General features: G+C 52.9%; 1 protein-coding gene across 4 annotated transcripts in view; it reads right to left on the bottom strand.

The window, feature by feature from the left end:
• The window catches only part of IGSF21 (immunoglobin superfamily member 21), a 250,853-nt gene that overhangs the window by 153,432 nt on the left and 70,791 nt on the right, over nucleotides 1-26,630 (bottom strand). For all 4 annotated transcript variants that reach the window (XM_044996688.1, XM_044996689.1, XM_044996687.1 and 1 more), the window contains exon 2: nucleotides 2,189-2,301. In XM_044996688.1, coding sequence (XP_044852623.1) covers nucleotides 2,189-2,212 — 24 coding nt within the window. In that variant the 5' untranslated portion in view covers nucleotides 2,213-2,301. The remainder of the gene's footprint in view (nucleotides 1-2,188; nucleotides 2,302-26,630) is intronic.

Consider the following 26,630-nt stretch of genomic DNA (forward strand, 5'->3'; position numbering starts at 1 on the left):
CTGCTTACATCTCTGGATCCTCCCAGCCAGAATGCAAAACACAGACCAGCAATCCTATCCCCATCTCCTCTGCACCTCTGAAAATCCTTGTCAGGCTGATTTCCTCGCACGCAGCCACCGTGGGCTTTTTGAAGATAGAAGTAGGGAAGGGAGGGATGCACATTAGGGAAAAGTGTCTGGGGATTAAAGAACTGTGGGCTAAATTCAAGGCTGGTGGAGCTCTACTGAAGCCAATGTTGCTGCCCCACGGGCGAACCTAAACGGGTTTGTTTGTTAAGTGTTTGGGGAGCTAAGTAGCACCAGGGCTAGTGCATCCACCTTTCACCTCCATACACCTGGGCTGGGGGGTGTCACCACAGAACCACCACCACGGATGTCATCTGGCACAACTGGCTGGTTGTTTGAGGGGCTCCCAGGCCCTCCATTAATGCACAGCCCCCCCAAGACTACATGTTAACAGGTTGAGATACATGAGTAGGGTGACCAGTTAGCAAGTGTGAAAAATCGTGACAGAGGTGGGGGGTAATAGGCGCCTATATAATAAAAAGCTCCAAATATCGGGACTGTCCCTATAAAATTGGGACGTCTGGTCACCCTATACATGAGTAGCCTGTACAGCCAGGGAAGCTGCAGCCTGTACAATCCAGGGGGCTGAGATTAAGGAGCAGAGCTGTGAATTCCAGCGTAGCGGAGTGGAGGCTGAGGAGCAGAGCTGGGTAGGGACCAGTGACTGGAACAGCAGGTCGGCGCTGGCAGAGCTCTGTGAAATAAGTTGGCCAACCCTGCCCTGCACAACGCCTGGTTTACCCCAGTTTGCACTTTGCCTCTCACTTCCCTGGGCACCGGATTAGTCCATCGATCCGGAGGACGCGGCTTGCCGTTCATTGTGCAATCGGTGCAGGCGAGATCCCTGACCCCGGGCTTCAAATGCGTCTCCGTCCATTTAACACACGCTGGGCCGTGCGGCACCTCTGACCTGCCATCACGACGCCCTGATTTCCTGTTTTAAATAGAGCCGATGCACCGCGCTTTGCGTGCTTGTGCGAGCTACCCGTTCCATCCCCCGGCCAGAGAGGCTCGCCGCTGTCACCCCACCCGTTCGCAGGGGAAAGGCAGATAAACGCCAAGTCTGATTTCCGTCCAAACACAGGCCAAGCGAGATGGGCGAAGCCGTCGAAAACGCAAAACGCCCCGTTCTGGCTGGTGCTCGCCGGGGTAGAGTTACAGGCCCCAGATTTCCTTTTACTCCCAATTCAGCCCTAGCCCAGCCTTCACCCATGATTCTGCCCAGCACTGACCCGGCTCCCTGAAGAGAGTCTGCTACCTGCTTATGCAGAGAGGTCACTTTGGCCCGACAAGAGAGCAGGATCATGTTCCCTGGGCACAGTGCAGGTCTGTCTCTATCACTCTGAGTTGCCTCTAACCCCACTGGCATTGTGCCTGGCCTGGACGTGGCATTATGGTGGGCAGTTCCAGCTCCCTAGGGGGCAGGGAGATGCATACTTTGGCAGGCGACTACCCTAGCATGGAAATAACATGCAATGGCCGGTTTAAGACTCTTTTGGGACATAAGGCCACACTTGTGCGCATTGGAAACTACGGAATGGCGGGAAGGAAACTCCCAGCTCCAACCACTGGGAAAGTCCCGATCCAAATCAGAGCTTTGCAGGTAGGTCCTGGCTGTATAACGCCAGATCCAGACCCCTTGAACTCTGGGAGCCAAATCTATGCTTTGGAATGAAGTCTCCTCTCTCCGGTGGGGCTACCGGGATCACCAGCTCCAAACAGCCGAAAGCACAGGGCGTCCCGAGCAATAATCTTCCAGACACCATCATGGCCAGCGGATGTAAACGGCCACCACTTTTTCCCATTCTTTGCAAGGCCCTGGTAGTTAAAGTGCCAAGCGCCAACAGCCACTGAGGGAACATCACAAAACTACTGGAGCGAGTGTCAGAAGGACCCTAGGGATGATCTCACAACTACTTCTTTGCCATTCATTTAAAAGCAAAACAAAGCCTTCCTGTCTCATCCCCTTTTAGATCGGACGAGGCGGCTATAGCTGGGTAACCGATGCTTCCATCACCAAGAAACCTCCTGACATTTTCCTCTGACATCCCTCCAGCCGCACATCACGCGCTGCAAGAACAGCCTGACCCTGTCCCAGGAGGGTTAACCGACGGTCACTTACCCGGTACCAGACTATCTCCCGCATCCTGCCATCCGTCTTGAAGTTACATTTCAGAGTCACGGCATCCCCGACCACCACAGGTGGAAGCGGCTCAATGCTGACAGTCAGGTAGCCTGTGAAATACCGGAGGAAGAGAAACACAAAGTGAGCCAAGGCAGGACTGAGAAGTGGGCGCAGGTTAAAGTGAGCTGGAAAACTGGTCCCAAGTGGGGATGGAAATGCAGATTGGCTACCACGTGCCCACTCTCTAGTCACTCCTCACCCTCCTCCTCCTGCAGACATGATCACGTCCTCAAGGAAAAGTCATTGAGCCTGATTTCCCTCTGTCCTGCCCTCAGGGAGTCATTTACACCAGCACCGAGGGTGCAAATCACTGCTGCTGCTGTGCAGAGACTACGGCCTACAATGCAGGCCAATAGTGTCTCACTGTTCCCTTGTATTCCCCCATTGGTCTCCATCCATTGCCTTTTTAGATTGCAAGCTTCTTAGGCAGCAGCCCTCTTTTCATTCCATGTTTGTGCAGCACCTGGTGCGATGTGGGCCTGGTTATGCACATAATAATCATAAATGATTTGCCCCTCACCCGCACTGGGGGGGTAACCGTTTTCAGCATCGCCAACCCCAAATGTTCAAAAAATAGCCCGAGTCAGGCCCACAAAATCATGAGATTGGCTTACACTCAGGTCTATTCCCAAGCTTTCCTCCACAAACAGGAGGGCTAGCAAGCTACTTTTTTTTTTCTTGAAAGCTGAGAGGCTCATGTAATCACATGACTCCCCGAGCTGGTCCCGTAAGTAAAACACTAGATACCGTAAGATTCCTGATCAAATCATGAGAGTCGGTGACGCTGCATTTTACACCTCTTTGCACTGGTTTAAATGGCTACACAAGTTGGAAACATAATCCCCAATCAGTGTGTGTTTGTTATACGTTCCTGGCTATGCTCCATTCACAGGGACTATGGACTGTTACGGCTTTCAGCTTAAGATCCAGGCTCTGTAGTGCAAACTGAGTCAGGTTTATAGGAAGACTTGGAAGGATTAGATTTTTTAATCAGTGAATGCCAAGAAATGTCAATTTCACCATACACACGCAAAGCAGAAAAAAAATTATTTCCATCAGAAATAACTGAAATATACAGAAAGGAAAAGAAAGAAAAATGCTGCTCGAGAACTTACTAAAGTTCGAGGTAGGGATATTTACTTTGTATAGTCTGACATGTGACAGCCCATATTTGTGTTTTAGTGGTTAGAAAGCTTTAACTTTTTGAATCTCAGCATCTACTATCATTAAATAATTATCTGATCTCCCCCATTGTCTGACGTCCCACAATTTCCTGCAACTGTGAACATTTCAATCAATAAAACCAGAAAAATAATCATTGATACTATCCACCACAATTATTTAAAAAATGTATATCGCTTTCTGCTGCACCAGCTTAAAGAGCAGGAGGTCCCCGGTGTGTCAATCACCGCACTAAGACTCAGGCCATTCTGATCTTGCACCTTAACAGCAGCGAGTTCAATGGATTTACAGCAGGGCTAGCAGAATGACACCTGCTCCTGCAATACATGGAGCATTTCAGAAGCTGTGCTTTGCTCCCACTGACATCAAGGGGAGGTTTACCAGAAATGCGGACGAGATCAATGTGGAGTGTTTTGAATTGTCCAGCAACCTGAACAGTTCATCTTTCCCTGCCCCCGGATCACTCTCGATGCCAACAGAGAAAAATAAAAGAAGGGGGTTCTCTCTCTTTAAGGCCAACAGGTCCAGTGTGCGATGGGGGCAGGCTTCAGGTGGGAGGATCACGCTGAATGACACCTACTGTCTTCTCTCAAGGTCAATCTCAGGATTAATGACCCCCCCAGACAATGACTCTGAAGGTGATTGCTTGGAAAGGTGACACGTGACCCCATATCGGTTACACAGCCCGCGTCTGGCTGGCGGAGCAGGTGCTTATAAAGGTACCCAGGCTTTTTGGTTACAGAGGCAAGGGGAGGCTCAGCTGCTGGGTGGGGGCTGTCTGCTTCAAGGGAGGGCAGGGAAGCCATCAGGAATGGTTACTTCTGAGCAGACCGATCATCCATCTAATCCCATAGCCAGATACATCAGGATATGCTATTTGTTTCCCTGGGCTGGTGCCCTGCCTCTGGGAATGACCACTGCAGTCTGCTGTAGAGGGAGGTATTAACAGCACACCTGATTGCAAGACACAAAGCCATTCTTCCTGACCTTTGACAACAACTTGTGCCGTGAAAGCATGAGGAATGAGAGCACCTTTCCATTTTTTCCTCACTGATGGGACCTCAGATTCTGTTCCATTTAGTCTTGAATCTGAGCTGTTCACCTCATGCAGCAGTGAGTTCCACAGGTTGCATATGCCACAGTTACAAAATGAAACTGACAGCTACCAAATGAACAACACGCAGGCACTCTCATAAAGGAGCATCCTCACCAGAACGCAATCAGGGGAGAGAACTGCCATATGGTCTCCATGGCTCTAATCAGGAGAGGGACTGCACCCACCTGCAGACACCCCATCACAAGATGTAGATTAAAATGCATTGCTGAAGGTTCAGCAACAAAACCAAGCAAGGGAAATGGAGGCAGGAGCCAATCCGCAAAAGCCTTCCACGGAGATGCTGAAGGGGTTAAAAAAAACACTCAATGAAACAAACAAAAGCCCGCCTTTCGAAACTAATCTGCACCTGGGAACTCCAGACAGGAGCTTGCTTCTTCTGAGCGCTGCAACCATACCTTCCCGCCAGCCAGCGGGATGCAGGGAGGAAGAGTGGTGAAGCTGGTGGGGGTCGGGGAGCAGGCAGGCCTGTGTTAAACAGCTGCTTCTAATTGGCCCTGACAGCGAAATCTTCCAGATCAAGCAAGCAATCTGCTCGGGGATGGAAAAAATCCAGGGGCTCCTGAGACTCCCAATCCCAGCGCTTTGCTAGGGAGCGCATTGTGCATCAGTTACACAGAGGTCTCCTGGCTTTTCAAAATGCAGAGCACCTGGGATTTTTCAGGACCATTAACAGTGACACAGGGGTCACTGAAAACCACTGCACGGCTATCAGGACTTCAAAGCGTTGCACTCACACTAGCCTCGTCTGGGTTTCCTCGCCATTGTGATGTGCAGTGGGAATAAAGTCGAGAGGTTTAAACTGGAAGTTGGGAGAGGCAGTATATTTGGAATAGTTCCTGCAGCTACCACCACCAAACGCTGGAGACGCTCAGGTCATGGGATTAAGGGTCACGTTGTTTCCCAAGTCTGTGGGTCTAAAGTAGTTAGGAAGTTGTGAAGGAGGCACAGTTCACCTCCATCCCATTGCACCAGCATTTAATGTGTAACATGATTAAGTGGATGCATTGCTTTGATTTATGAAATATCCTGGGAGCCAGCCGATTTGGGTTCTATGTCCTGACTCTGCCAGGGATTCGCTATGGGTGTCTGGCCAACTTTTCCAAAAGTGATTGCTGATTTTGGGTGCCTCCGGTTTTGGTTGCCCAACCTGGAACACCCGTTAAGTACTTAGATAGAGTAGACACACATTATCGCTCCGTGCCTCAGTTTCCCCATTTGTAAAACGGAGATAAGGATAGTGACTCGGCTGAGTGAAGTGCTTTGAGCTCTCACTTCAAAGAGTTCTCATGGTACAATGTTAAGAGCTGCCCAGTAGGTTGAACAACCCCAGCCCGTGCACTGACGGAGGGTGTGATTGCATCACAAGGCAGTGACAACACACGCTGACACTTCTGTGGCGTGCTGTCACCTTTATCTCTGGAAAGAGGCCCGGCTACATGGCGGGGGCAGGGCGGTAAAGCCGCCCTGCGTGTAGTCAGTGCTCAGCCGAACAAGAACCTCAGCGCTCTCAGCACGCAGGTCCTGCTCGCCCCCCGCTCTTCGCAAAGGGCTTTGGGTCAGGCTCGGATTGCACGCAAAGAGGCTCTGAGTGCGTGTGGGGGGGTGTCAATTGACTCAGGCTCCCGGGCTAACATTAGCAGTGGAGATGTTTGGGTCGGGCTAGAGCCCAGGGTCCAAGACCCTCCCCCCTGGCCGGGTTTCAGACCCCGAGCGTCTACACTGCTATGGTTAGTCCCAAGCCCCACGAGCTGGAGTCAATTGAAGCGGGCTCTGAGACTTGGCACCAGGGGTTTTGCTTTGCAGTGCAGGGGCCCAGGGAGACGCGGGGCTCGTCTGACCTTGGGGAGCGACCCTGAGGTAAAAACACCGTGAGGACAAAGCCCTTAGTGAACTCGCCAGGGTCAGCTCTGTGCCCTCGCTGAGGTCACCACGCCGGGAAGCTAGAGAGCCTGCTAGTCACTGCTTTCCCCACAGGATGCTACTCACACCAAGCTAAGAAACACCAGGGGTTTAGTAGCGAAAACAAGCCTAAGTAACTCAGCCGGGATCACAACAGGAAGCCTGTATCGGAGCACGAACTCAACCCGGAGCCTAGCACCACCCCCGGCTGCTTCTCCTCTAATCCCGCTACTGTGAGCGGAACCCTTGACCGGCTGCTGATGCCTCAGGGGAAGGCGGTAGCCTCTCTCCCACCCACACAGACATTGTAACACTGGGTCTTAATCAGGGGCATGGGGGGGAAATGGGGAACTTCCACCCTGACCTCCCACCACACACACAAACACAAGCATTAAACCCACGTCCAGAAGCATGAAGCCTGTTTCTCCCCCCTGCCCCAGCCTTACCACCAGTAACTCACTTCTCTCAGCAAAGCTGTTGGAACGGTACTGATTAGCCCCGTCCCCATCACTCCAGACCTGTTTTAAAGGCCTCTAAATTGCTTGACTCCGGTCCTCGTGGGCGTGAATCCCTCAGATTAATTAGAGGGTGTGTAAAGATGTAACCCCTGTTTTATCGGCTCTGCCTGCGCTGCCAATCCATTCCAACGAGCGGTCCCCACCTCCCTCCCCCAGCAACCGGAGGCTGGGCGAGCAGACGAGCGGCTGATCCTTCTTAACTCCACGCTTCTTTATTCTGAATACCTCCATCACTCTCCCTCCTGTATCTGTGACAACATTTACGGCGCTCCTATTAAGAGACGTTTAGTAAAATAACCAGCGATATTTAAGAATGAGAGAGACACACACGGGGAGAGTCTGGGAGATAAATCTCTGCTCGGATGTTAAAGGCTCCCGGAACCTTACGCTGAGCGACACTGCAGATCAGGTAGTGACGCTCCGCCGTTCCCTGCTCCCATGCACCTCTGGTCTTCCCTAAGTCCCTTTTCCCATCCCATCCTCGCTTTCCTCATTGGCAGCCATTATCCGGAAGGGATTGGGAGTCGAGTCTCAGGATCTGGCCCCAGCTTTGCCTCTCGTTCCCGTTACAGACTTGTTAGCTAAGCGGTTGGGCCTACATTTCCAAAAGTGACTGGAGAGAAATTTTGGGTGCCCAACTTGCAGCCCCCTTGAAGAGTCCTGATTTTCAGAGGGCAGGTGTTTTCTGATATTCACCACCTTTTAAGATACCACCAAGAGACTAGGAGGCGATCTAATGTGGGTGCACTGATTTCAATGAAAATTAGGTGCCTGGGCACTGCTGAAAATCCCTCTAGATTCCGGTCTGCTTCTTTCGGCTCCTAAATGGCTTTAAAAATCTGGCCCGGCACTCAGGCTGTGAAGGCCCAGGCACTGCACACGACCACGCAGTTAGTCCACAGTTGAGGTCAAATGAGATGTTCCCCGTAGCCCCTTCCGGCTTTCGAATCGGTGGGTATTCATGTGCAGCAAGCACATTTTTATCTGAGCAAATAAGAACATAAGAAAGGCCGTACCGGGTCAGACCAAAGGTCCATCTAGCCCAGTATCTGTCTACCAACAGTGGCCAATGCCAGGTGCCCCTGAGGGAGTGAACCTAACAGGCAATGATCAAGTGATCTCTCTCCTGCCATCCATCTCCATCGTCTAACGAACAGAGGCTAGGGACACCATTCTTACCCATCCTGGCTAATAGCCATTTATGAGCAATGTGTCGAGCGGCTTTTCTCCGCTCCCCTCCCAGCAGCCCCGGAGTTCAGCAGTTGGTTCAGCCCTGTTGGAGCCCAGGAACGGTAAAGGAGCGGGGCGTTCAAATCCAAGGGCCAGCCTGGCCGATCAGCCACTGTCTAAATCAGATGGGCGGCCGAGGTGGGATTTGCGTGTGCTTGATAACGGGCGCTCCGTGCCACGCATGTCCTGAGCGAAGGGGTCACCGCCAGCTCCTGGAGATAAATTCCAACACCCCCGTGCGGTGACGACGTTCCCGCCATGCTGGGGTAGACGCTACTGTAATACCTATTATTACAATACTGGTCGGAGGAGGAAAGTGCTTTTGAAACCCAGCTTTCACTCGCTGCCAGAACAGTCTCTGAACTTTGGGGAAATCGGAATCAGTCACAGCAGAAACAGACTGGGCTAACCTTTCACTGGGCTCTCAGATCACCCTCCCTCCCCCTCGTTTCATTCCCCGAGCATCCCAGGTAAGCCAGTGGGGGCACCTCTGCTGGCTGGAGGAGAGCACAGAAGAGAAAGAAGCAGGACAGAGATTTTAACATAAATCAAGCCCTTTTAGTAGGGAGAAGCCGCATAGTCCGGTGGCTAATGGAAATATTTTTTCCTTTGTCTGTGTATGGTGAAATCAACCTGTACCGAAATTTCTCAACTTCCAAGCTTAGATATAAACACCCGAGATATGGACCATTCATTCACCCATGGGCTCCCTGTCTCCCATCGGTCTCTTTCCTGAGACAAATGGCAGGGAAAGTTATCCCACCCCCTCAGAGCTGATTGCATGTGCCTCCAGAAGAGCAATATTTCCGGGTCCCAGAAGGCTGCGGGGCGGGGAAAAGCAGAGGACCAGCAGAGACATTTAAAAAATGAAAGCTGCCTGGAAAGCGAGTGCTGGAGAGGATGGGAGTGGATCGAACAGCTGTGCAAGTGCACCTTGGGGAAAATACATTATGGCTACACGAAGCAATCATCTCATCCCTGGCAATCCCATTTCCCTTGGTCTGCTCTTGCCGCCTAAGCCTGGGTGACTTGCTGGCAACGCCGTGAGTGGCTGCATGAGGTGGGGGAAGCCTTCACTTAGGGCTAGTCTACACTTACCAGCCGGGTCGACGCGGTGAGTTCGACTTCTGGGAGTTCGAACTATCGCGTCTAATCTGGACACAATAGTTTGAACTCCGGAAGTGCCGCGGTCGACTCCGGTACTCCACCACTGCAAACGGCGGTGGCGGAATCGACCTTGGAGCCACGGACTTCCATTCCGTGGCGTCTGGATGGGTGAGTAGTTCGAACTAGGGTACTTCGAATTCAGCTACGCTATTCACGTAGCTGAATTTGCGTACCCTAGTTCGACCCCGCTTCTTAGTGTGGACCAGCCCTTAGTCTGCGTGAGGGGGCGCAGAGTCTCTTTGAATGGGGCCAGCTAGGGAGCAGAGGCAGTGCCAGGAGTTTCGTAAGAGACATGTCAGTACACAAGAGGGGGTCTCTTTTTCACACGTTCCTCCCGGGCATCTGGCACTGGCCACCATGAGAGAAAGGATGGTCCGTGGGTCCGATCCCCTATGGCAATTCTTAGAGCCTCGTGTTTTTCGCAAAGGTGAAACAACACAATCAAATGCAAAACACACCCACAGCCGCCACTCCTGTGGCCCCCGTCTGGCATGGCTTGGCCCAGGTCCCCACTCTGGGTGTTGCGCGGCGGGGGGTTGCAACACCACTCGCTCAGGGATGGCCCGGCAGCCCCTCCATCATGAGGGGTGAGAAGGGTGCCCGGGCCAAACCTGAGCGGTGCTGTGGCCCCAGGCTTCAGGCTGCATGCCCACAGCTGGGAGCTGGGACCACCCCTGCAGGACCAGAGCGACCAGCGCCACTGCTGAGCACTAAACTGTGCTGGAACGAAGCAATCCCTCTCCCTGGCTCACCTGCTGCAGCCAGCACAGGCTGATGGCGACAGGGGATGGATCACTGGATGATTCCCTGCTCTGTTCATTCCCTCTGGGGCACCTGGCCTTGGCCACTGTCGGACAACAGGACGCTGGGCTAGATGGACCATTGGCCTGACCCCGTATGGCTGTTCTTATGCAGTCCTGCTAACCCCTTGGCTTCAAGTTCAACAAGACAATGAGCCATGTTTGTTGCCCCCAACATCTCCCTAGCAGCATTCGGGTGGGGGCCTCTCTCCCTGCTCACTCGATGGGCGATACAATCCCTGCTTCCTGTTAATACTTTATTAAATGAGCACATGCCAGAGATAGGAATCAGAGCACTGCATTCTAGCCGTTATAAAACGCTCGCTTGTCACTGGATGGCTATTTTATTCTGTTTCGTTTTCCCATCTAACTTCCTCCCATCGATTGCTGCAAACAGATTGCAGGAACATTGCCGAGAAGGGGTCACGAGGTCGCCTGATTTCATTTCATTTTTTGTGTGTATATTTCCTAGTGCTGGTGAAAAAGGTTAGATTGACAGCTCTGGAAACCAGAGTCTTTATTTAGCTAAAGAGAGGCAGCTTCCCTCTGCAAGGCTATCTGTCTTAGGTACTTGTCTGGCCCCATCAACATAGTCTCTGAGCAGCTCACAATCTTTATCCTCCCAATGTCCCTGTGTGTTTCACAGGTGGGAAACTGAGGCACAGAGCAGCTAAGTGACATGGCCGAGTCACTTGGTCGCACGGGAAGTCTGTGGCAAAGCAAGGAAGGGAACGTGGGTCCTCCAAGCCAATGTTCCAACCACTGAGCTCATGCCTCCTCCCCGTGGCTATGATCTGGAAGTGAGATGAGGAGGGGAAAATGGTCGTGTCGATCTTTGGCCTCTCTGCAGACAGCAAGGGTGTCCAGTGGGAGGAAGGAAAACCTAGGGTTAGTAATGGGCTTTTCCTCCACGGATCTCAAAGCACATTACAAAGAAGGTCAGTATCATTCCTCCCATTTTACAGGTGGGGAAACTGAGGCACAGGGAGGGGAAGCTATTTGCCGGAGGTCAGCGGCAGAGTTGGTAGAGAATCCAGGGTGAAACGCCCACTCCAATGAAATCAAAGGGAGCTTTGCTATTGATTTTAATAGGGCCAGGATTTCACCCATGGTTTCCTGAGCCCCCATTCCAGCGGCCTATCCACCGGGCCTTGCTGAGGGCAAAGGAGTGAGATTGAAGGTCTGGGTTCAATTTCTGGCTTTGTGGGCCCTTGGGCAAGTCACTTTGGCCCCGATTCACACAGGTATGTAGGTATTACGATGATCTCAGCGTCACAGCGCCTAGAAAATCACAGGAACCCACGAAGCCTGAGATAGGCCCCAAGGCTCCCTAGGCAATGAATGGGGAGAGATGGCGCCTTCGACCGGTTGCCAGCGCCAGCATGCTAGCCAACGGGAGGGGCGTGAGCTGAGCCCCGTCCCTCTCTCAGCGATAGGCTCCTAAATCCAGGCTGCCTAGCTCTGATGAGCAATCCAGGAGCAGGAACTTTGCCCACAGAGGCAGGCGAATCAGACACCCAAATTGTTCGTTACAAGAATGAATTAGTCGCCCACCTCGCTTCATGCAAAACAGCTGGAGGAGGAGGTGGTGAGGCCGCCCGCCTGGTACCAGGGAGGAACATCGAGTCACAGGGCCAGAGAAAGAGGGGAGGTGGGAATGGCTCTCTAGCCGGGTGGTGGGCAACCGCCTGCTCCACTGATGAATTATCTATCCACCCTGGAGCAGCTTCGACAGGAGAGACTGGGGCAGCTCTCCCACATCAGAATATCCCATAGCTTGGAGATTAAAGCCTTTTCCTGAGAGGTGGGAGATCCCTCCTCAAATCTTTTCATCTCCCCTTGGACTCCCAAGGGAGCGCACTAACCACTGGACTAACATGTGTAAGGTGGGTACCGCTCCCCCTCCCCACCATGGTCAGATTTTGAATGGGACCCGAGGATGAAATTTAGGCACCGAGGAGACTTTTACCCTGAAAACGTAGGCGCCCAGTGGGTTTGGGCTAGGAGTTAGAGGGGGTTAAGTTGGGGGTTGGGTGCTTAAATGCCTTTGTGGATCTGGGCTTCCGTCCATCTGGATCTTAGCTCTCCAGCTGTAAAACGCTGATCCCCTTGTCTGTGTCGTCTGTTGAGGTGGTCAGCTCTCTGGGGCAGCAACTGTCAGGTACTACGTGCATCTGCAGCACCCAGTGTAATGGGGCCCTGATCTCAGCTGGCACCTCTGGGTGCTGCCATCATCTATGCAATAGTAACGCTAGGAGAGTTTGTGATGTGGATTCTAGAGCGAGATGGCTAGTTCATTTCACAGAGACAGCCAAACAGCTGCCATCACTGCTAGAGATGGGCGCGAACCAGAACACGGACTCCAATCCCGCCTTCCCGCCAAACCGGTGGGTATATAGGTACCAATTTACCACTAGACAGACACAGAACGCAGCTCTCACATCTTTAGCACACACAGAAGACTGGGGGGGAAAAGCCCCCATTGCAAACGGCTGTTTGCAGCCATTATATTGCCATGAGAATGCGACACTGAGAAAGCACAAGAGATGTGCTATGAAAAACAGCAATCGCTCTGCAAATGGAAGTGTCAAGCGGAGAACGTGAAGAGGACCAGAAAGACACCAGGGTGGTAGAGACCCGAGTCACAGGGCAGAGGATAAACCTGAACTGACTGGAAAAATCAATTTCATTCTTTATACCTGGCAGGTGTTCGTCACTAGCAAAGCACGGAAATAGAACACAACGCTTATGGCATTTGCAAAACGCGTTCCTATACCTTTCCACACTGTACCCCACAGGTGCATACTGCACACACACTCATGCCGCAAAAGAGAGGCGGCGTGGGCTAGTGGTTACAGCCTGGAGCTGTAAACCTTGCCAGACCTCAGTCCGAATCCAGGCTCAGGCGTGGCCTTGGCAAGCCACCAAGGCCCACTTGTTCAAGTAATGACTGATCTGGGATGCCAGAGTTCTTGCAATCCCTGGATGCCTGAAGTTGGGGACTGAAAAACGAAGGGACTGAAAATTAACCTCCCCATGCCTCAGTTTCCCCTTCTATAAAATGGAAACAACACTTCAAAGGGGTGTTGCAAGGACTGATTGATAAACTTGGGCTTTTCGATAAGGAGGTGATGGGCCCTTTAGAAATACCTAAAATAGACCAGCTAGTTTGCAAAGCTCTTTGGAGATGCAAAACATTTTGAGTGAGTTACGCATTCTAATTAAGAGCAGCAGCTTGACGTTCTATTTCTAATAGTTTTAATTATATTTAAGCAGGGAAGCTAAGAGAAGGGAAGGGCATGGGAAGGTTGTGTAGGCAGGCAGCTGATGCAAACTCCAGGGCTACAGAAATACAGGGCCGCCCGGGGAGCTGCAAGTGGGGCAATTTGCCCCAGGGGCCCCCATGAGAATATAGTATTCTATAGTATTGCAACTTTTTTAATGGAGGGGGCCCCTGAAATTGCTTTGCCCCGGGCGCCCTGAATCCTCTGGGCGGCTCTGCAGAAATAGGCTCGTAATGCTTTAGATATCAGGACGTGGTCTCAGCCACTGTCACAGTGAGGGTCATGTAAGTCCCAAGAATGATGGATAGGAATGTCTGGTGACAGACAAGAATGGATAGCAACAGGCAGAGTGATCGGAAAGCGGACGCAGGTAACGAACACACAATTCCTACCCCAGGCCTTGCAGACAGTCGCCAAGTTCCCTGCCCTACCCAGGCCCCTTCGGGCATTTTGGCTTCGTCTCAGCTGGACGATGGGGGGAAACAAACAACAACAGACCCACCGTTTGTATCTGTTGCAACAAACCAAAGTAAAACACGTCTCTTCAAGAGCAGCGGCACAGGAGTGCGAAACGGAGAGGAGAGCTGACGAGATTCATTTCCTTGCTCTTCCAGCTGCCTCGACTGTAAAAGCCTTCTGTAAAATTCCACCGACAAAACAGACCCTCATCATCCGCTCGTTTGGCTCTGCATGAATCAGCACGCACGTGGGGTGGGTCTCTGATGCCGAGGAGCTGTCTCAGCTACAAGGCCGCACTCTCTCTCTCTCTCTCAGCCGTTCTCAGTTGTAACGCACCCAACTTGCAGGGGAAACCCAGAGCAGAGCCGGATGAACAACAAAGGAAACAACCACACAACCAAGCGGAGCCTCCATCATTCTTTTTTGGAAAAAGACTGCAAAATCTGTGGCCTACATGATCCAACACGTGACTTCTGACCAGCTCTAAACGAATGGATAGGCTCAGTTGTGATGCTTTAACCTCCAGTGAGACGCCTCCTTCATCTCCCACTGGCAGTAACCGGAGTAGAGGTTTTCATTACCTTGCAGGAGAGGATGCTAAGGGAAGCAGTGGGCCTCAGCGGCTACAGCACGGGACTAAGGCTCAGGAGACCTGGCTTCTGTTCTCAGCTCTGCCACTAGCCTGCTGGGTGACCTTGGCCAAGTCACTTTGCCCCGCCGTACCTTGATTTCCCCTTCCGTAAAACGGAGGTCACAATATTGATCTCCTTTGTAAAGCTCTTTGGCATCTACTGATGAAGAGCGTTATATATGAGCTAGGGATTATTATTATGTTCTGGGCCACGTCTTAGATTAAATTTCACCAATGCCCCTTTACAAGCCTAGCATGAGGCCTTGTCTACTGATGTCAGCCGTCTGCAGCGGCACTGTCAACCTAGCGTATACAGGCGAAGCTGCTACAAGTTGCCACTCAATCTGGTGCAGTTCACCCTGCGCTAGCTGCAAATTGCAGTTCGCCCCGTCTACACTAAGAATATGCACCACTACAGTTAAACCAGTGGTGGCCATTGTTTGCCAAAATCCCCAGTGTAGACGAGGCCTCGGGGTCCATCTATACTGGAGCTGAAGCTGTAATCTCCAGCTAGGGCAGACATACCCACGCTCGCTCTGATTGAGCAGCTAGCACGCTAAAAACGGTGGCACAGGCGGCAGAAGGAACTATCTGCCTGACTACATCTAGCCAGGACATCCGCAGGACACCACCGCGACGACGCTTCTATTTTTATCATGCTCGCTCGGTCAGAGCGAGTGCGGGTCTGTCAACCTGAGCTGGGAATTACCCCTCCCGCTGCAGTGCGGGGACGTCCCCTTAAGTGAGACGGGTTAGTCGTTATTTGTACGAGGGCGGCATCGAAAGGGCCCAATGGAGAATGGGACCCCCCCGTGCTAGGCGGTGCAAGGGACAGTCCCAGCCTGGAGGAACTTGGCGTGGGAGGCACAAAGAGCATGAAACCAAGGGGAGTTAGGCACCCAAATAGCTTTGTGCACCCCTCCTTGGAGTCTAACTAGGCAAGACAGACAAAGGAGGGGAGGGGAGACAGGGCCGGGCTCAAGGTCACACAGCAGGTGAGCGGAGACCGTGGCGCAGAACGGCCATCTCCCGAGTGCCAGTCTGCCGCCCCACCCACAGGCCCGCGCTGCCTAGCGCCAGCTCTTTCCCCCGACCGCCTGTCTCGTTGATTTACCTTTTCCCCGCAACTTTGCTGTTATTGTTCCTGAAAGAAACAGACTGCTAGAGAAAAAGGCAGCGTTCTGAATGGGCCGCACAGACACAGATTGCGGCTAACCTTCCGATTGACAAACATCAGCGACTGCCCTTCTATCCGCCTCTGATCAAACTGGCATATCGGGATTCCATCCTGTGCAGCGGCACAATGCCAGAACGAAACAGCTACAGCATTACAGCCTGAGCTGACAAAACGGCAGGGGACAGAGGGCCAAGCGGTGCCGATCTGCACGATAAAACTTTGCCTATTTGTTAACAAACGTTGGGAGCCGACTGGGTGAGATTACACATTTTTTTTTGTTACAGATAACAGGAGCGATTAAATAAAGGAGGTGAAATTGGAATTGCCAGGTGGTGAAACAAATGCTTAAAAAAACCCATCAACATGCTGCCCGCTCAAGGAGGCCTGGTTTGGATTCTGACAACAGCAGAAAAATCACAAGATTTGCTATTTATTAGTTGTTATTCTTTCCACCCATGAGCTTCAGGCATGACCAGGACTCCATTGTACTAAGCTCTGTACAAACACGGAACAAAAAGACAATCCCTGCCTGTAAAATAATAATCAGCCTTTGCATTTAGAGTGCCTTTCAGCCAAAGATCTCAAAGCACTTTATGAATTCACTCTCAGCAGCGCTCTGGGAAGCGAGCGTCGTCACCAGTGTTTACCCCCAGCGAGTAAGCGGAGGCATACGCAGCTTTGCCCGATGTTCCAGAGCCAATTGGAAACACAAGCCAAGTCCGATTCTCATCTCCACCACTGTAGAACTAGAGAAACTGCACTGGCCACAACCCAGCATAAGTCATCTGTCTAGCTGAGCAGTCTTGCACCTGCTTCTCCACACCACTGTGAGGCAGGGCAGTGCTATTCCCTGTTAACACACACACACACTCAGGTCAGCAAGCACTCAGGACGCGGGTCCAAAGATCCTGCTAGGCGGTGGGTCAGAGCCCAAGTCCCGCTGTGACTCAGGTCCAAGCCCTGCCACTCTGCAGTGTAGACACAAGTCAAGCCGCACACCTGAGTCAGAAGGTCTGCACAGTGCAGTATGGATATGTTAGCACAGCTGTGAGATCCGGACTCAGCAAGTGTCAGCCCAGATTTACAGTGCGGTGTGGACATTCAAGCACAGGCTTGGATACACCGAGTCCACAAGCCCAGGTCCCACAGGCCTGGGTTTACGATGCAGTGTAGACACACCCATGGAGACTAAATGACTTGCCCATGTCTTGTAGGAAGTCTATGGCGGAGCAGGGAATGGAACCCAAGTCTGCCCAAAGCCTGGGCTAGCACCTCACCGATGGACACTCCTTCCTCTCCAGCATTACCAGTGGATTTGCTCTGATTTCAGCCACTACTAGAGTGGACAGGCTACACCTCAATACGCCGGGATTTGCACCCCTGAGCTCGCCTGGTTTCAACGGGGGTTAGCCCCGTCGCCGCAAACAGGCCAGCATAGGGCCTCCCATTCACGGGCTGAGCTTCAGAAGAGCTTCTGCTGGCCCTCCAGACTTCAGCATCAGAGCGGATGCTGCAGGGCACCTCTGCAAACACGGGCCTTCTTCAGGTGCCTCCATGGGAGGTGGGACCTTTGAAAATCCAGCCCCAGCGGCGGGTACTGAACACGGGAAGATCAGGCCCTTAGCTCTTCGGGCCAATAGTAGTTTGGTCCGTCTACACACGTGTCTGCAATCGGGGCATATCCCCAGTGCAGTCAAGGCTTAAAAGGAGATTCAAGCCCCACTAAATTTCCAGTTCTGATCACTAAACAGCGCTTGCCCCCAGCTGATTCAAAGCACTACTCTCCTGGTGGCTATCCCGCACCCCAGTCTCACCCTCCAGCCTGCTCCTAAGCAACTCAGCAGAGAGGCACGTTCTTGGGGGAGATGAGCCCTCTCACTCCCCGACCCGGGCAGCTCCCGGGCCGCACCGAGGCCGTGTTACTCGTAATGGGCTGCTTTGCCTTCCCGGCTCCTCGCTAAGGCAGGGTTGCGGTTGGGTGACCTTGGCGGGGGCTGGGGAGGCTTTTTTGCAATCCAAACACACGCTGGCGGGCCAAGCCAAGGCGCCGGAGCGCTGAGTGATTTGTATGCTCCGAGCACGTCACCTCCTTTCAGAGGGGAGAGCGGCTGCTGGAAAAGTCATTTTTCAGTGTTTGACACACACAGTCTCTTTTGCTCTCTCGCAAAGCCAGATAACGATCAGCAGCCGGAGCGATTAGGAAAATATATACATGGCGCGGGGAAGGAGAGGAGGAGAAAGGCGCCATGGCAGCGACCTGGCAGCATTCGCTGCGCACGCAGACCTTTCGCTGACTTTTCCCTCCGCTTCATTTGTTGCACAGCGGTTGAAGGACAAAGCTCAGCGTGGTCTTTAGGGCCTGATGCTGACGGGGCCGGGGGTTGGCTCAGGCCCTGCTGGAAGACATCGGAGCTGCCTGAAATCGCTGCACGGCATCTTGGTCTTCCCCTGTATTCTCCTGTTTGCAACCTACAGCGGGAGAGCCTGCGCCCCTGCAGGTAGGGAGGAGGCTGAAACGACTCGCTCCAGAGCTCAGCACGGTATTGAACTCTCTGGCCACGTCCGCAACAGACATCACGCAAGCCTAGACTCCTTTACTGGATAGACCGCTTTGTCCTACAGTTTACTCCAGAAACCGACATCTGACCCCTTGAATTCTAGATCTTAATCTAGACTCAAACTCTGGTTCCTTTATTCTGGATTTTATTCTAGAGCCGACCCCCCCCCCCCCTAAATCTGAACACCCCTATCCTAGGATTTTATTCTAGACTCTTACATCTGGATTCCTTTATTCTAGATACTTCTGGTCTAGGTACCTTTATTCTAGATTTTGGTGCTAGAGTCTGAAGTCTAGGCTCTTTTATTAGACTCCCTGGACAAGTCCACAACAGACACTGCTAGTATTATTTTTTTTTCCTGGTAAAGGGACCGCTCAGTGCAACTCACCAGTCTGCAGGCAGGGAACTTTCTGCTTTATGTAACTGCATCACAACAGAGTTTGGGGACAGGGGAAACTCCCATAGGCTAAATCAGGAAGTAAGGGAAGGTGGAATAGTCTCCATCTATAATATTCTGGCTAACCCAGTTAGTTGCTTTACTACAGTATGAACCTGAGATAGCTAATCCCAGTTAAGAACATACTTTTTCGTGTGTGCAAAGGGAACATCTACACTGGAGCCGGAGGGGTCGTTTCCTGCTCGGGACGACATACCTGTGCTAGCTCTGAGCAAGCTAGCGCACTAAAAACAGAAGTGTAGCCGCAGTGGCATAGTGATGAAAAGGGCTAGCCGCCCGAGCACTTGGCTAGGGTTTCAAACAGGATGTACGCAGGGTGGTTAACCTCTCCCACTGCCATGGCTATGCTCCACTGCTAGCACATTAGCTCAGTCAGAGCTAGCCGGGGTATATCTATCCGAGCTGGAAATGATCCCTCCTGCTCTATTTGAAAATACCCAAAGAGTTATAGACGGGACACAACACCCCTGGCATCAGAGCTGATGCCACCCTCTACTGAGGCCTAGGAAACACTTTTCCTGAGGGCAGTTTATTCCATATTTCTCTATTGCAGGGCTCCCTACATGCACCTTCTTCTAAGGCATCTGGGACAGTGACTGTTGGGGACTGGACACTGGGTTGATTCTGTGTGCCAGTTGCCACGTTCCTATAGGGGGAGCCCCGGAGATCATACCTGGAGTCTCTGTCCTGCTTGGATGTTTACACAAACAATGGCTTAAGAGATGGATAAGAGAGTAAATATCCTATAAAACAGTAAATATCATGATGCCACTGTATAAGTCCATGGTACGCTCACACCTTGAATACTGGGTGCAGTACTGGTCGTGCCATCTTAAAAATGGAGATATTAGAACTGAAAAAAGTTCAGCGAATGGCAACAAAAATCATCCACAGAGCAGCTTCCATGTGAGGAGGGAATTAAAAAGACTGGGATTGTTCAGCTTGGAAAAGAGACGACTAAGGGGTGATACGATAGAGGTCTATAATATCATAAGATGTGGAGAAAGTGAATAGGGAGGTGTTATTTACCCCTTCACACAACACAAGAACTAGGGGTCACCCAATGAAACTACTAGGTAGCAGGTTTAAAACAAACATATGCACAACGCACAGTCAACCTGTGGAATTCCTTGCCAGGGGATATTGTATAACTGGGTTCAAAACAAGAATTCAGTAAGTTCATGAAGGATAGAACCATCAATGGCTATTAGCCAGGATAATCAGGGACACAACCCCTGCCCTGGGTGTCCCTAAGCCTCTGACTGCCAGAAGCCAGGACTGAACAAGAGCGGATGGATCACCTGATAATTGCCATGCACTGTTCATTCCCTCTGAAGCACGTGTCAATGGCCACTGTCGAAAAATGGGCCACTCCTCTGTTCTTATACTGTATATATGGTTATCCTGTTTGTAGCTATCAGGAGATCTGCTCTTACTCTGGCACACGAAGAAGAAAGGAGGTTTTGCAGGCTCCAGCTCTGGGATTTCCCCCCAGCCATTACAGCTCCCATCACAAATGATGCCACCTGTCAAGATGGCCACCGCCACCAGGAGGCTGAGAAATAACAACTTTAATTAAAAACGTGAACTTCCGGCACAAGTCCTGGTTTCTGCACAGCGGGGATGGGGGAGTTGCACTGTGCGAACTCGCACAACGCTGCGCTGAACCAATGGGGGGCAGTTTGCTTTGAAAGGCAGCTTCCCTCCAGCTCCGCCTCCTGTTACAGAACAAGGGCACGCTGTGCCAGCTGACTTGTGTCCAGGAGCACACTTACCCCAATGCAAGTGCAATGAACACACATGCGCCAGTGGGCGTGTTCTTCAGTGCATCAGCATGCATACAGGCATCCTCAGAGAGAGAGCGTGTGTGTGTGTGCACGCGCATGTGACAATGTATCCACACCTCTGCATCTCTGTGTGTGGGTGTGTGTGTGGGGGGGGGTACACACCCATGCTTCTGAGCACACACATGGATTAGCAGGGGCTTGCATCTGTGTCTCAGCAGGAAAGTGCGCCTGTGTTCACACTCGTGTCAGCAAAGGCACCCTCGGCTCGACATGCCCGCCGACGAATCCGTTGGGATACTGAGCTGAAGGCCTGAGAGGCTGGATTTTGGCAGACGAAGCCGAAGGAATAAAAAGGGTTCAAAGTCTTAGGACAAAGTCCCATTTGTTGGAAGGGGGCTGGGGTCACACTTTTCTCTTGGGCCATCTGTGAACAATACCAGCTGCAGCAACGTTCCCTCTGCCAACCCCAGTTAATAGAATCAGACTTTGCCATGTGACTCTGGCAAAAATCCCAGCAGGACAATGGAAAGATAAGGGGGTCAGTTTGACAATCAGAGACTCATTCATAGCCCTGCAGGCAGCAGGCACAGGGAATCCTAATCAATGCCTGCTCCCCTCTGGCAGTAAAGTTTGTGGAGGAACCCTGTGCTCTGGGGGGTGGGGTGGAAAAGGGGCTACTGGACCAGCACCTCCGCATGGAAGAGGGAGTGCAGGGCATAAGGGGATGGAGGACATTGCAGGGGACTTTTGAAGGGGAAAGGGAAACAGCTGGGGGATGCCGCGGATCCGGGACTGAAGCCTAGAGAGTTAGACGTGCAGGTTACACAGATGCAGCCCCTCAGGTAGTTAGGCTGAGTGGCCATTTCACACCCCCCCCCCCACCGCAACACTTCCTTCTCAGCGCAGACAACTTCGGGCCGGAAATCGCCCCCATTCCCTTCCCCCACAGCTCTGCCCATGGGGAAGGGAATGAGTCTGGTTGGGTTGTTTCCTTTCCTCATCGGATACTTTTATTTTAACAAACAATTTTTCCCTCGAAGTGGGGGGGGGGGAGGTTGACTCCATCACTAACACGGCTCCCCCTCTGATACTTTCCATCACCATAGCAACCCTCTCACAAGCAAGCAAGGGCAGAGCTGGACCGGACAGGGGGGGGGGGTAGCTGGGAAGAGCCATGGCATCGGGGGCTGACAGTGCCTGTTCCACTCAGCAGGCTCAGACGGTCTCCCCGGTTGCTATGGGGTCGGGGTAGTTCCCTGAGGGGTGGGTGTACGTGGGAGGAGCCATCCCACCCCTTCCCACTACATCCTCACACACTCGCCACGTGCCTCACCCCCTCCCCATGCCCTAAGCTCACCTGGCCAGGGGGACAGGGAGGGGAGCTCGATGCAGGCTCTGAATCGTACATCGCAGCCGGTAGAGCTGGGTACGGTCCATCAGCTCAGTGAGTCCAGCTGCCCCCGGGGCCACGCAGGAGACGGGCCCCAGAGAGAGGATGTATTAGATATTAAAGGGATAAGCAGGGCAAGGGGGGATGCGGGGTGGGGGAGAGCGAAATACAGCAGGTGGCTTTACTGCAGGCAGCCAAGGCAACGGCCCATCTGCTTCCCAGCTGCAGGAGAGGGTAAGGGCCTTTAAAAAGACATCATCATGTTGTACGAAGGGGGGGGGCGGTGGGAGAGCAAATCCGTAACCCCCCCCCCTCCCCGCAACGTTAAACCTGCCTGCTCCTGCGTCGGCAGCGACAGCCACTCTCAGCCGGGTGGCTCGGGCACCCTCGCTTTGGCCTCAGTTCCGCCGGCGCCAGCTTGCTGTCCCTGCTCAGGGCAGCGGGGCTGGGAGCTTTATGCACACGTGGACAGAAAAGGGGGTGTGAGCGTGGGGGGGGCCCTTGCGGGCTACCCCTCTCCCCCATCTGCTCACTGCCCACCCGGGTGGGCTGCACAGCCCAGTTCGCCCCTCCTAACTGGGTGGGGTCCTCCTGCCACCTGCCTGCCTCAGTTTACCAACCCTCACCGCCACCACTCTCCCCACAGGGCAGGCCTCACTGCCCTCTCTCTCCCACCATGGCAGTGACCCCCCACATCCCCCCCCTTCCCTGTGACAGTCCCTGTTCCTCCCCCGCATGGAGGGCCCTGTGGCCATACTGCCTGCTGTCCTCTGTTCTCCCTAAGAAGCACCAGCACCCCTCCACAGATTTACACCAGCTGGGGATCCGGCCCATTGGCCTGGCGCTGATTTATGCCCACTGGCCATCGACACACGGCAGCCTCATGCCTGATCCCGCCCCACTGTAACACACCATTCCCAGAGCCGGGCCCCTTCCCCAGGGCAGTGGCGCCCGCCCAGAGACAGGGTCCAATCCCGCGATATGCTGAGTGCCCTCAGATGCCACTGAAGCAATGGCCATGGAGGGTGCTTGTAGCCTGGCGGGACACCTCCGGAATCTCCCAGATAGGAGCATGTACCAGCCGAGGGAACAAGGACAATGGCAAGACCTCACTGCCAAGCGGGAAGACAACAAGCCAAGGCCACCCCTCTCCTCTCCAACTGAAAAGTAAAGAAATAAGCTGAACTCTGGACGGGTCATTCTGGACGTGCCATGCAGGGTCTGGGACTGCCACGGTTCCTTCCTGAGGCCCGGCCTAGCGGGTGCTGCTGGGGGTTCTGTACTCAGCAGCCAGGCACCAGTGCGGGAGAGAGGAAGGAACAGAGCCTGGTGGCCTTTCTGGCCATTTCCAGAGTGAGGGGCCTGTAGGCAGAGCCCTTGGCCAGATGGTGCCCAGGATGAGACAGGACATGGGGGTCACGATGGCCCAGAGCAGTCGTAAGGGTCTCAAACTCCTTAGGAGCCAACTGTGTTCCTAGCGAGCCCAGGCCCAGCTCAGCTTGTTCTGCCAGGTGAGCAGATGTGGAGGGTTAATTCTCGCAGGGCCACTATATGCAGAATTCAGGCACTGGGCTGCTGGGAGGTGGGACAATCTCTGCTCACACAAGACAGCAAAGAATCATAGAATCAGGACTGGAAGGGACCTCGAGAGGTGTCTAGTCCAGTCCCCTGCACTCAAGGCAGGACTCAGTATTATCTAGACCATCCCTGGCAAGTGTTTGCCCAACCTGTTCTTAAAAATCCCCAATGATGGAGATTCCACCACCTCCCTAGGCAATTTATTCCAGTGCTTCACCCCTTCATGGCCATCTTTGAGAACCGCGAGTGATGCACACGCAGAAGGACCCCGGGGTTGGGGCAGAACAAGTGGCCTGGATCTAGCACAGCGCAGAGACTGTTGTGCTACACCAGGTTTGTTAATAGGCGCAGAGAACAAAAACCAGACAACCCTTGCCAAAGGGAACACACAGAGCAATGTTTACCCTCCAGCACCAGAATCCAATTTTATCGATACCTTTGCAGGCTTTTGACCAACACAGCTACTATGTTGTTAGCCTCAGGCCACAGGGGACTTATTTCCATGAACAGCTGTGAAGTTTAATGGTCTCTGGCTCAGACGCAGTATCAGGGAGATCCAGGAAATGCGTCTGCCCACCATGGGCATACCCAAGCGGCCACTGATTTTGAGTCTCCAACTTGAGACATCCGGGTCCTGAGGACCAACAGTTCTCACAGGCCGCAAACGGAGCTGCCTGTGGGAATTAAGGCTCCAGGGATGAATTTTTTCAACTAGTTCTGGGTGCCACAATTTTGGGGGTGGGCCCCTTTCGGAGTGACAGCTTGGGCCTAGTTTCCAGAGGCTGCTGAGCTCCCGCAGCTCCAGTGCTTTGAGCCGGAGTTGTGGGTGCTGAGAACCTTCTGAAAATCAGAGCCAACACGTGCCTCAAATTGAGCTCCCAAGAATTTAGGCTCCCCAAATCAGTGACCTCTTGGGAAAATGCTGGTCCTACTCCTTCTTCAGTCACTGCCCTGCTCGTTCTCAGACGGCGGCTGCAACTGAAAAGCCACCGTTAATCCACTGTGGTTGTGACACACGGCAACTTCTTCCCTCTGCTTACAGCAGGAAATCCCTCTGGTATCTCAGGTGCCACAAAGTGGGCTAACGGTGCCTGCCTAATGACGACCGCAGTAGCTGTGCTCTCCATCCCACGCTGCATTGTGCTATCACAAGGAAGCCAGTCAGTAAATTTCTTCAAGCAAAGAAGAGGAGACAGAGTTCCACTCCCCTTTTTAAATAGCTGAGGCCCCTCTCTCGTGTCCTCCTTGCCCCCTTTCCATTCCCATAATACCCTTTCTGTAATCAGGTGACCCAAACGGCACACAGTGTTCTAACGGCAACCTCTCTCCTCTCTCAAAACGGTGCCGGGCTAATTTTCTTTTGATTTATATTGGACACCTCTTTATGCAGCCTGGAATTGCATGTGCCTTTGTTCATTCTTGCTTCCTCCTCAGGATGCCCCACGGGTTAGACTGGCCAACCAGAACGACAGCTGGGCACAGGAGTCTGGCCCAGGTGCTTTGGGGTTTTGACCCTGGGATTTCTCAAAGCCACTGGGCTTTAGATGAGCTGGAAAGGGATCATGCCAATGGGCACCATACTCCAGGGAAGATTTCCCCCACTGCCACATCTCACGTGGGTCGTAAGGGCCTCCCTAGGGCAAAGTCCAAATTTGGACCCCAGTGGAAGCGTGTTCTCTTCCAATGCAGAGTACCCGCATTCGTGTGCTCGCCATCGGCTCGCCCCCCAGCTCCCTTCGCTCTTTATATGCCGTAGCTCACGTCTGAACTGCAATCCGCGATGGGACACCAGCGCAGGCAGACATCCCTAAAGGTGGCTCAGCCTGGCTAAAGGTGGCAGCAGAGCGGGGCTTCGCCAAGCAATACCCGTTGGTAACCAGGTTCCAGGCACATTTAGTCCACGCTGCCCTATCTCCACTGCTCTTTTTAGCCATGTTCGCTGGCGGAAAGTTAGCGCCGTAGGTCCACCCAGGCTGCAATCACGCCTTGGGGTCACAGTGTAGATGCACCCTTAGTCTCTCCCTCTGCCTGAGAGCTCATTTCCTTTCTCCTCAACAAGAATTTCCAGCTGGGATTCATGTAGGTTATTGGCAAAGCTGTTCGAGGCTTTTAACCCAGTGATTGCGAGATCAACAGCTGTATTCTTCCAGAGGGCACCTCATTCTGTGCACAGCTCCAGCCTGACACAGATTACAGCAGCCCAAGAGCTGCTCTAACTTGTGCCAGCTGCCAACGGTCCTCAAGGACCCATCTACCAACCAGGGCTGGATAGTGCATGCCACACCCCCTTTCTTCTTCTCCCACCCCCTGTGCCCTGGGGGGGCAGGGGCGGTACGTGTGAGTACAGCTGTTTGATAAAATAAAATTTGTCACTGAAAATAGATAGCAAACAAAACAAAAGATTTTTTTTTTTTGCAGAAAGTTTTGGGTTTTTCAACAAAACCAAACCTGAATGGGTTTTTTTCATTGGGGGAGGGGGTCATTTTTTTACCCCTTTCTTTCCAATTTTTTTCCCTTGGGGAGGGCAATTAAGGGGGGTGGAGGGGAGAGAACCCAGAGGTGAAAGTAAGCCAGTACGGTATGGTACGGTGTACGGGCAAGAGCCAGTACGCTGTGCCGGACCCAACTGGCTTCCTCATGCTGGGGATTTAAAGGGCCCGGGGCTCCCTGCAGCAGCCGGAGCTCAGGGCCCTTTAAATCGCTGCCTTAGCCCAGCTGCCGGAGCCCTGGGGTAGCGGCAGCAGGGCTCCATCGGCGATTTAAAGGGCCCAGAGCTCCGCTGTGGTAGAGGCGGCCAGAGCCCTGGGCCCTTTAATTCGCCCCTGAGCCCCGGGGCTCCCAGCCGCCTCTGCAGCTGGTAGCTTGGGGGGTGATTTAAAGGCCACAAGGCTCCCAGCCAGAGCCGGAGCCCCACCCCTTCTGGTTGAGGCCCCACCCCTGCTCAGGACTCCAGCGTACCAGTAAGTCCTTGAACTTACTTTCACCCCTGGGCGGACCTCAGATATGGCAACGAACATTTTCTGCGTCCATTTCATTTTGGTTAAAAACTTTTTTTCATTAAAAATAGTTTCACTGGGGAAAAAAAAAAACCCTAACCAATTCTACAGTCGCTGGATCCGCCATGCTCAGGGAATGCTCACAACTA

Source organism: Mauremys mutica, chromosome 21 (genome assembly GCF_020497125.1).
Source record: "Mauremys mutica isolate MM-2020 ecotype Southern chromosome 21, ASM2049712v1, whole genome shotgun sequence".
Lineage (NCBI taxonomy): Eukaryota > Metazoa > Chordata > Testudines > Geoemydidae > Mauremys > Mauremys mutica.